This window comes from Calypte anna, chromosome 1 (genome assembly GCF_003957555.1).
Source record: "Calypte anna isolate BGI_N300 chromosome 1, bCalAnn1_v1.p, whole genome shotgun sequence".
Lineage (NCBI taxonomy): Eukaryota > Metazoa > Chordata > Aves > Apodiformes > Trochilidae > Calypte > Calypte anna.
The window spans coordinates 132247478-132259481 of record NC_044244.1 but is presented as its reverse complement, the minus strand read 5'-3'; the positions used below and the strand labels follow the sequence as shown (position 1 = coordinate 132259481).

The window sequence follows — 12004 nt, the reverse complement described above, 5'->3', positions numbered from 1 at the left end:
GTTTCTCATAATATTAGCTTCTAGGTCAAATAACCCCTACTGTGATAGGTCTAAAATGACACGTAATCTAAGATGACTTCATTCTCATACATTTAATTTAACTACAATATAGAAAATAATATATTATATTAATATACTAATGACGTTTTGCTGGTTGCAACAGTCAATGGAAATAGAGCCTAGAAATACCACTAACAACAATCTGAAGTCTTACAAATTTAATAAAAGACCATGTATACAGTGAGTTCTCACTGAAGCAGCAAAAGCAGAGGACTCTCTAAGCAAAAAACCTGTATTTTGCTGTTTTCCTAGTCACTGAAAATACCCTTTATTCTAAACAACCTTCATTGATATATTCACTGATATTCTATATTTTAAGCAATACAACAGGTTGAGGTTTTTGGTTTTTATTTTGGGGGGGGTTTTTTGCTTTAATTTTTCTGGGTCTTGGCTTTTGCTGTTTTGCAATGGCCTCAATTTTGTTCACTCTCACTCTGGTTTGACCATTCATAGCTACACTTCCTACCTTCTTTGTTTTAACATTTCATTTATCACTATCACTACAGAGAGAAGCCTTTTGCTCTTGCTGAGAAGAGCACACTTTTCAGAATTAAAAAGCTCCTCATTACTCTGGGTGAAGTAAAAATGTTATTCAGGCTATTCCAAAGTGAATCCCTTTTTAGGCTTCACACTGTGAAGTCTCAGTCACAATGAAACAAATCAGTAAACACGGTTGCCATGAATGGTGGGGGGACAGCATGTGAGTTGCAATCTGATTTTTTTCCAAACAGTCTGGCCAGCACCTGAGTGAGGTAAATATTCAGTTATTCAACAAACTAAATAACAGTCTTTCAGTGCAGTGTCTCATTTGTCAAAGGCAAGAATTTAGGCAAAAGGCAGCAATTTATAACCTCCTCAGAAGACATTGCAGGAACAAAACAAAAACATTAAGTTCAAGAGAAGTATATGCAGTGGCCACTAGCTTTCAGACAGAGAAACTGGAAAAGAGATTTTAAAATACTTATATAATAGTCATTAAATATACATGGCTGTGAGACCAGTGCAAAAAGACAAAAATTCTTCCAGCCAGTGCTGTTCCATGCACAAGTCTATACAAAGAGAATTCAGAATACTTGGCAAGATTATTATTAGTTCATTTCTGCTTCTTCATAGATGGGGATATCTGCACTGGCCTGAATGGTCATGACACAGAGATGCCCAAAGGCAGGACTTAAACTGAGCACCTGAATGACAGAAAAAGCAGCTCTTGGGCTTTGTATTAGAGAAAAGGCCTTGGGTTAGAGAAAGAACTTTGGGCTCAGCCCTGCCAACACAAAAGCTAACTTCACTGTGATTAACTACTTTTGGGCCAGGTGTCACTAAAAGACAAGTAACAAGCCATAAAAAGGCAGATTTTTCAGTTGTCTGTGGTCATATGCTTTAATGTACAGGCTAGTACTGATGATAAGGCCCCAACAAAGATGAGTGCCCCTTAGTAGGAGGGAGAAGAAAAGGCTTTGTGCCTCACTGGGCACTGATTTACTGTTACATCAAGAATGGGAGATGGATGACGCCTTGAATAACAAATACAATGTGAGGAGAACAACTGTCACCCTAATTAAGGCAGGAACAAGATTCTCTCTTGCTGAAAGAGATAATAGAATTTTCCAGTGAGAAATAAAGTCACTGTGGAGTGCTTGAATCCTTGATTACAGGGACACTGAGAGAGGCCACAGTATCTGATGTGATTTCAGAAGTAATCTGTACATTTTAGGAAACTATACTTGTAACAGCACAGTCTTGCTCTAAGTTTTCTATTCCAGTTCTTATCACGGGTCTCACAATGTTCTGCCACTGCAGTTTAAAATAAAACAAAAGCTTCTCACACCAATGGCAAATATCTGCTTTTTACAAATATTTTCTATAAAAATTTTCTAAACCAAATTAACAAAGATTAAGATTTTGCAATATTAAGTATTTTCCCCTGTATAAAATAAAGCTGTTTTAACAATGCACAGCACACAGGTGAGCTGGGTATCATGTCTATGAAAAGCAGACTCTTTCCTTTTTAATGTAATACATGAACTGAGAGTAACAAGAAAAAAAATCACCCCAGTTGCTAGCTTCAAGACATGGTGGGTTAAAGCAGCAGAGACTATTTCAGTCCTACTCTTCTTGCCAGAATTTTTCCTTCAATCTTAGCTAGGAAAACAAGCTGGCATTATGAAATGGGCATGATCATCAGTGAGTCAAATCACTCAAAGGTAACTGTGACTGCTCTCTCTTCTGTTCTCACATGGACCCACTCACACACAGCTTGTGAGGCATTAGCAAACCCTTCCTTTAGTGACCTGCAACAAAACATGAGTGCTGGACCACAGGAGCAGCAGCGACACGGACACACCAACTCTCGACACTTGGCCCACATTCTCATTGGAACTACTGACATTGATGAATTATCTAGGAAAATAATGCACTGACCTCTGTTAACCACAGAAAATCTCTCTGATTTAATAGGCTCCAGGGTTTTTGAAATTTTGAAATCACAGTCATGACAAGCCTAACAGCATAATGGTACATACGACCTTCATTTTGTGCCTTTTGGCATTTAACAAATGCATATTTACTTCATTGCAAAAGTAGACAGACCGCAAATTAACTCCTGCCTTGATGCTGTAGAAGTTTAATCAGCTACAGAGGAGCCTTCCTGTTTTCACTCCAGATGTCCCTGAAACTTGGTAATACCTATTTTAATTATGTCTTCTATCTAACCATGTAATTCTGTATATTCGGATATAGTACCATGCAAAACAGTTTCAGAGGATCTGGTGGAAATCAAACCCAGTGAAATGAAAAATGAGGTTATTTACTGGCCTTTTAAAAGCTTCCTAGAAAGGTGAACATTCTTAACTGATTTCAGCCTATATTAGTAGCAGTAAAATATCAATCCTCATGGACAGACATCTCAGCAAAGACAGAGCTTTTATTTAAAATCCATCAGTTTCCAGTGAAAAATGGTACCATGCAGACTTTTCTCGTCATTAGTTTCTTAAGTTTCTACATGGGTACTATTTAAAGAAACACTGAGGAAGGACTACACCTGTTTTTGGAGCAGACATTCTAATTTTCAAATTTATTTTAAGCACAAATTATAGTATGTTCCTGAAATCTTGGGCTTTGGAGGTACATCAAGAATCTTTTCATTAAAATATGCTTCTGTTCATTAAAGAAAAATAATTCATGTGCAGGTTTCACAAAGCACTTACCAAAACCTATCTATCTCTCCACCTAAGTGTACGTAGCAAGACTTTCTGCTCTTCAGCTTCCTTTACAGATTATTAAAAAAATATGTAAAAACATTTGACTAAAAAAAGAAAGTCTATAAATAAATAAAATCTTACTTATGTGACAACTATCATAGCTCTGCAACTTGAAAGAGGAATTAATTCAGAAAATTTGTATAGCCTTCTCATACACAAAAAGTCAACTATGGAAACAACAGCATTAAACTATAGTCTAAAGAAAGACAAGATTTTTAATCTTTCACAAATGCCAAGTCAAGTCAGGAATTAACTTCTTCACAGATATTATTTAAATCCCCATTTTAGGAGAGACCATTTTTTACTCAAGCTACGAGCTATTTTAGCTATGATAAAAAAGACTGTGATTTCTTTTGTATAAGTTAAAAAACAAACCCATAGAGCAAGCTAGATACAGTTTAGCTAGACCAATTGTTCCATCTTTATGGAAGGCTGATTTAGTTCATGTTTCAACATTCACCTTTATGTCAAAACTCAGAAAATTTAACAATTTGACTCAATGGAGGTAGAAAAGGTGGCCAAGACACATACAGGTGAATAAGGGTTTGCCTAACACTGTTGGACGAGTAAGTATTTTCGTGGGGTTTGATGCAAGTTATGCAACTACTTAAAAGAAGCAGCATTCACTTTATTTGACTGCCACAGATGACAATGTAACATTTGTTTGAGAGCAGTTGTTAGGTCAACAAAATCAAATTCAAATCTTGCAAAAACTGTCATTCTTCTTAACAAACCCCACCTAGAAGCTAATAGTGAAAGAAGAATACGTGCTGAACTACCATTATAGTTTGTTGAGTGACCAGCTGAAAATCAACACATTGTCTATAGCTTTGTCTTTCTTAACAAAAGAGTGAATGGGATGCTAAAATCTAATTTATGTTTGTTAAACTTGATTCCCTGACAATAGAGATTTTCCTGTATAATTGGATTTTAAATTTGTGACCTAAATGAACTATTTAAAAAACCCTGTTCTGATCAAAATCAGCCTCTAAAACAGCAACAGTATTCAGCATAGAGTGGTGTAATAGGAAGAAAGTAGGGAAAAATGAACACCAAATTCACAGGAATTGACAGGACTTCAGCTGTCTAACACATAATCAAGTAGAGACATTTATGCTGCTTTACAGAGCCCAATGTGGTCTTTTTCAAAACTGTTTTCTCAATAAGTTGTGTGAATAGGATACACAGGGGATAGCAAAGAACATCATATTTGGCCTCCCACATGCATGAGTGACAGTTCTAATGGGAAGCACTGGTTCACAGCCTTTATGGGTGAGTGCTCTAAGCAGGGCGAAATGGGATATCCTACTGTAACTTTGTTTTTCTGCAAATATCTCCAAAGACAAAGTCTATGATGAAAATGAAGTCTTTTCTAAGCTATTATCAAAAACCAATATTTTTTTCACACTTGCATATTATTGTTACTCCCAGCGAAGACACCATGATTTATTCACAGTCAGCCAAAATATACTTGAAATAAAATTAGAGTATTTCCCACTATACCCACTTTCTTTTTGTGTCAAATAGGTTCAGCATTTATCTGTGATTTTTTAGTTATTTTTCTTTTATCACAGTGTGCATCACAGGGATGTGGGGGTGACTGGTATTGAATTATAGCAAGATGAAGGAACATGACTTACTGTATGTTCAAAATACTATGTATCTTTGTAAGGTTTTTAAATGCCTTTTTAAACAGAAAATTAAAATAAAGCTGGCAACTTTATTATCAAGGGGAAACAGAAAATTAAAGCCCCTACAGCAATGAACACGTCTTATGCAACAAACCAAATTTTTCAGTGGTAACACAGATATTTCTGTGGGTCGCTTTTATATTCCATAGGGTGGACAGACCTACAGGAATGCTATGCTGCAATAAACAAACTCAGAGATTTATTAGTACAAATAAAAAATTAACATGAAATGAAGCATCTAGATGAGAAGAAACATCTGCAATGCCATTTCTTTTATCTCATTCCTTGAGAAAAACAAAGCTCTCTTGATTATTCTAAAGTCTTAATTGATTCAATTAACTTCTGGAAATCATTCAGGCAACAAGTCTATACTTTCCTTATCTGACCATTTGCCAAGAGAAATAGTGCTCTCCTACATTTGGGGTTTTCCTTTATGTTAAGTTCTTATTTATGATTTAATGTTCCTCGGATAATTAGACTGAAAATAATAATATGCATATTATCTTTCCCTGCCTTCTGCTTACTCATATAATGCTGTCTCTGAACAATTTCTTTTATATTATAAATATTTCTGATGTTTTCTACAGAGTCAAGACTACAAAATAAAATTGCTTTTCTCTCCAGAGTCATAATGCTCATTGTTTGCTCTTGTGTTTAACCTTGACCATGTACAGAAAATATCCCACTGATCTCTATCTCCTTTTCTAAACCTCACAGACACAAAATTATTTTTATTTTTACCACTTAAGTATTTGTCTTTGTGTCCATCCTCCAGTTCACTTACTAGATCACATAGCACACCAGTTCCCTTTCCTCTCTGCCCATTGATGATATGTTCATTAGAAACATAATGTAAGAAAAGTATAAGCACTTGCAGGAGGGTGAGAGGAGGAAGAGTGAAACATATACACACAAGTAAATAACATGAAATCTGACAGAGACTTGGATTTAACAGTCAATAGTAAATTAAACAGGAATTCAAAATGGCCTAGATTAACAACCAAAAAGCAAATAGCTCCATATTTTATATTTAATCTTATCATTGTAAAATGGGAAAAAAATATGAGGACTGTGCCTGGAATATTTTGTTCAGCTCTGCCTTCTGAATTACTAGAAGGATAATAAAAAATCAGGGCACATAAAAGATTTTTTTTCAGGACGAAAGATTAAAACACATAAATATGGTTTGATAAGGAAGTTTCCAAAGTGGAAAAGCACTGTAATTTGGCTGGAGTGTTTCCAAAAATGCAAGACCATCTTTATTCCAATTGCTACTTCTGAGCTTGATCTTCCTAGGACTTTTAATTTTGTTTCTGTCTTAATACTTCTTCCTTTCCTTTGTATCTGATGCAGTCCAAATGAATCTTCCAGAAGCAGTTATCCATTATTTACTTTCAGATTTCTGGGGCTAGTTAAAAGCCAAACCCCAGAATGGCTGAGCTTTGAAGGCACCACTGGGGATCACAAATACCTTGGCCAGTGCTTGGCCTCTAGCTGGACATTTCGCTGCTGAGAACATCTGTCTTCTCCACTGATAAGCCATCAGGAGCCCCTTTTCATTGCCTTACCACCATATATAACAGATTCAAAGGTAAAAACATCCTCATGCTGATAAAGTCAGTTTATTAGAGTACTTTTATATTCTAAGGAACATGGAAATATTTTCATTTCCGTGGAAAACAATTAAGTATCAGGAAAAGCTCACAAGAGCCAGGAACAGCTAATTGAATTTATAGCAACCAAGGAATCTTTTGTTACTGGCAATCTTGCCCTTCCCCTTGAAAGCACTGTTCAAACTGGTCTTGACATGTGTTGATGTGTAATGTGGGAGAAGGGCACAATAGCTGAATGTGTTCCAGGTAAGATACTTGGTGACACTGGACAGTCCAGTTCCATCCAGGAATGTGTGCTTGGGACCTGGTATCTCCTCAACCAGAATTGTACTCTGGACACCAGACTGCTTTAAGTTGCTTCAACACAGAGCAGGAAGTTCCAAGCCTTTCTCAGTGTAATATTTTCCACCTAAATGCCATCCTACTGAACCCTCCTTACAGGCACAGGACTTCCAGCACATCGGCCTGAGGTGCTTGGATGGTGAGGATGGAACACCAGGGCTGGCTTTCTTCCCCTTACATCCAGCCACACTCAGCAGTCTGGAATGAGATTATTGCCCTGGGGTCATTAGGGAGGTAGGACTCAATACAGAGAAGGAAACAATTAGCTGTGTTTTAGAGGGGGATCTTCCCCAAGATGTTAGGTTTCTGACAGACTATAGCATTTACTGTCATTCAGACATGCACTCCTCTGGCACTGGATTTCTTCTGCTGAAGGCATGCCAGGTAGAAGCACATTAAGCTGGTCAAAGTATGACATTTAAGGAAAGTTATCAGAGTTGGTCACCTCTGGCTCTAGCTGGCCATCCAAAAAGCATTATACAACATGCTAGCTCTTCTGCTACTGCTTGCCTCTCAAAAAAGAGAAGAGGAACACTGAATCTCACCAAGACCCACTATAGAAAGATACATATATCAGTCATGAACTCATCAGCACTCTTACAGGACACAGCCTGGCTCCTGTCTTTTTCTCTCCCTTCTCAGAGAGGCATAATAACCGCTCTCATCACTAGACATCCACAGGCTCTGGAAGCACCACCATTCCTGTTGTGTCAAGGTGTATTCACTAGATTGGCTTAGTAACACTGCCCAGTTTTTCTCCTCTCGTCACTACGTCAAAATACAGTTTACAAAACAGATGTTTTTAGCAAAGGCCTCCTTTGAATGAAGTAGTTTAATTTTTGGCTTAGCATGCCAGTAGGGATGAATGTTGCAAGAATTAGTATACCACATTGTACAACCCCAGACACCACCCAGGACAGATTTGTCATGAGTTTCCTGCACAGATTCCTGACAAAGACGAAATAGTATGAGCCCAAGTTGTACTGATGAGACCTTTGCAAAAGTCAGGCAGCAGAGGGTCATCTCCCTCCACATGGTATATGTGATTTTTCCCTGGTGACTCACAGAGTTTTGCAAGATGAGTAGGTAAATATCTGTGTCTATACTCTAGAGCATAGACACTATAGAGGAACCTTAGCAGAGAAGTGAAACCTAATGAGTAATCATAGGAAACAGGGAAGAAACACAGGAAAATCACTTCATACTTTGAGAAAACCTTCATAAATAAAATTAAGCAAGATAAAACCCCTCAAGGGATACATGTAATACCTCTTAATGCCAAAAGAAGCCTCAGAAAAATATTTAATCAAGGCTTATTGGACTAAAACAAATATTTTCCTGACAGAAATTATAAAGGAGCTTATGATTTGCCTCCTTGGTGATTGAAAAGTCAGCATAAGCAGGCTTTTAATTTCTTTCTGCTAATTAATATCTACAGTTATCTTCCTGTGAACACTCTGGATTCAGTTCTCAAATCTTTGCTCACTATACCTACAGCTTTTCCCAGTAGCCTTTTCCATTGAAAGCATAGATATAGAAGGTAATTTCAGAACTCCTATGTATTGTCTTCAAGCTTCAATGTGCTCTTGCAGCCCAGAAAGCCAACCCTGTCCTGGGCTGCATCAAACAAAGAACAGACAGCCAAGTGAGGTGATTCTCCCCCTCTGCTCTGCTTTGTGAGACTCCACCCTGGAGTACTGTGTCCAGTTCTGGAGTCCACAAGATAAGAAAGATATAGAAGCCCTTGAGCATGCCCAGAGGAGAGCCACAAAAATGATCAGAGGACTCAACACATCCCCTGTGAAGACAGGATGAGGAAGTTGGTATGCTCAGCCTGGAGAAGAGGAGGCTCCAAGGTGACCTCATAGCAGTTGGGAGCCTACAAGAAAGCTGAGATGGGGCTTTTTGCATGGGTGTGTAGCAAGAGGAAAAGGGGCAATGGTTTAAAACTTGAAGAGAGGAGATTTAGATTAGATACTAGGAAGAAATTCTTTACTGTCAGGGTGGTGAGACACTGGCACAGGTTGCCCAAGGAAATTGTGTCTGCCCCCCTCCTGTAAGTGTTCAAGGTCAGGTTGAATGTGGCCTTGAGCAACCTGGTCTAGTTTCAGGTGTCCCTGCCCATGGGACAGGGGCTGGAACTAGAAGATCTTTAAAGTCCCTTCCAACCCAAACCATTCTATGATTCTTTGATTCCCCTGTGAACACTACTGAAAAGACTTGTCAGTTTATATCCTTGTTTCTGTTTAGATGCCTAGACAGCATCAGGAAAGCTTTCAGAACATGTCATTATACAATTTACCTAGAAGACACACTTTTAATGCAACATACAAGTTAAATCCCCAAATGACAAGCTAAACATCTGCAGAACACAAATTGAAGAATCCACAGGCCCATTATTGTAGTATCACCATATTTTTTGTTTAGCTATTACTGTGTACAGAAGACTGCATTGTAATGTCAAAGGTCCTGACAACCAACATTTTGATTTGATAGGCATTCTGTCTTTCTGAAACATATCACCAAAAAACTGTGACTAAAGAAAAACTGTGTAACGAGCAGCGCATACTTACAAAAACAACAGCTTAGACCATCTTATTTTGGGTGGATTATCACCAACTCTGTTCCAGATACTCGTGTATAATTAATCATTAATTATGCAGCTTTAAAGGTTTTAAGGTTAAAGGAAAGCTTGTAGAGCTGAGAAACTGAAATAAACAATGCAATGAATGAAAAAGTACTGGTGTCAACAGTATGCTTTTCCCTAAACATGTAGAAAAATGAGCAAGGAATTATGTTTTAGTTAAATCAACTACTCTTTAAATTTTAACTTCATGTCTAGTTCTCTGTTTGCCAGTTTCTATTTATACCTTTCACCCACAGTCTCAAAAACTGAAGGTGTTTGGAAAAACATGAAACAGCTGTATGTGTTAGGAACAGTAAGTATACTTTTTCCCTTAAAAATGTTTTGATGAATGACCTACAGTGAAACTTCTAATATTAAACCACAATTGTTAACCACCAATTAAAAAATTGTTAAACAACTTGAGCTTTTAGTAGCTGCCCATTGCACCTTTATATATAGTTTCTCAGCAGCCAGTCAAAAGAAGAAATATTTTTTAAATAGGTTTACTCATGGAATCATGGACTACAGTTCTACTCAGTCTAAAATGGGATCTCTCCCTTTCTCCTGGTGATGGAATGTCCCTGAAAACATGCAGCTGAGAAACTATTTTTCAACTGCATTTAACAATCAAGCAACAATTATGTATAACTACAGAGCTGAAGATAAGAAAGAGGGTGATCAAAGCAGGAATTTCTGAGACTTTTTTTCTCCTGGGGTTCCCCTGTGCTCCTGCCACCTTTATGCATTTTATCCACAGTATGCCAAAATAAAGTAATCCACCCTCCACCTGCATTTCAGTTGCCAAAAAAGAAGTTAGAAACACATTTCTGCTTTATGAACCATTTCTCCATATTTTCTCCTAGGAGAATCCATTGTTTTCTTAGAGGGGAAAAAAAAAAAAAAAGGTAAGAAGTTTGAAATTGTACCTGAAAAACTGCATGAAAGAGAAGCCATAACCATGCTGTTCAGCAATTCCTGCACAAACAACATTCGCAGATGCTCCAATCAATGTTCCATTACCTGCAGTTCAGAAAACAAATAGCAGTTTATAGTTGCACTCTGTTTCTTATCCTTCCTCTGTTTATTCTGTGTTAAATTCCTAAGATGTACTAGTTAGAAAATAAAAATCCATTTCTTTTCTGTAGGCTTGAAAAGAAACATACAGACAGTATCTCCACGTCCTATAAAAAGCTTCACACTTTGAAAGATAAGCCTGGTATTCTCTGATTCTACATAAGACAGAAACTAAGAGGGAAGGAACATAACACCAATCTACAGTTGTCAAAATGACATCAGATACTTTCATTCAGATAAACTTGCTGATTTTTTTGGTTCTACATACTGAGAGCCATCAGAAAAAGGATGAGATAGTTTGAGGATGCTAAGAAAAATGGATGCCCTTTTTCCTAAACAAACTTGATATCTTTTTTATAGATACAGTAACTAATTGTGAAGATTTTATTTCTTTTTTAACAAAAGTTTAAAACACAATAAGTAGGAATAGGGAGAGGAATGGATCTGTTTCACATCTCTCTGCTAAGGCAAAAGAATCACCGCAGATATAAAGTTTGCCTCCCAAACCTCAACAGTTCTTTTATACATAGTGGAACATAAACTTATTCAGTGAAATTCACCAAATCACATATACAAGTCCACATAGGAGAGGAACATAGTGAAGGAAAATAATATACCATGCTTATAATGTACATTTGTCCTCTTGGAAGAAATAAATACTTTTCTTCTCTTGATTCTCTTCCCATAACTAATTTATTCCTATGCTTTTTCTTGACTTTCAGCAATCTGTCAATGTGAAGAAGCCAGGTATTCAGAGTTCAGAAAGACCTACCCATTTTCTATAGTTTTCTCATGAGTCATACCTCAGAATTAAGAATACTTGACTTCCACAAAGCAGATGTCTTCAGCAAATGTTTCTGATCTAAGGCACGACTCAGGAAGCAACAGTGATTAGTACATTTTGTTCTTTAATTGAAATTTCAAATAAAAGATGTAATAATCTAGGAGAAATTTTTTTTCATATCTTTTGCCACACATCACTACATTACCTATACATTATTCAAAACAAGCCTTTCTATGGTCCTACAGGCATTTAGTTATTCTTCTCCCTGCTGCCCAGGGATGTGGTAGAGTCACCACCCCTGGAGGTATTTAAACACCATGTAGATGAGACACTTCAGAATATTCTCTAGTGGGTGATACAGATATTGATATACATATTTCAATCCAGGGGAATGTTTACAGTTGGATGCAGTGATCTTAGAGGTTTTTTCCAACTGTGACAATTCTCTGATTCTGTGATTCTCCTTTTGGCCCTTTTAAACATTACTGTTCAAGGACACTCTTCTGGCCTGACTTTGAGAAAAACAGATCAGTAGATAATTAATGGCCCAGTAA

At 37.2% G+C, this 12004-nt stretch overlaps 1 protein-coding gene across 1 annotated transcript in view; it reads right to left on the bottom strand.

Moving 5' to 3' along the window:
• OCA2 (OCA2 melanosomal transmembrane protein) overlaps positions 1–12004 on the bottom strand; it is a 158420-nt gene that overhangs the window by 24740 nt on the left and 121676 nt on the right. Inside the window, exon 22 of the mRNA XM_008498085.2 lies at positions 10519–10612. Coding sequence (XP_008496307.1) covers positions 10519–10612 — 94 coding nt within the window. The remainder of the gene's footprint in view (positions 1–10518; positions 10613–12004) is intronic.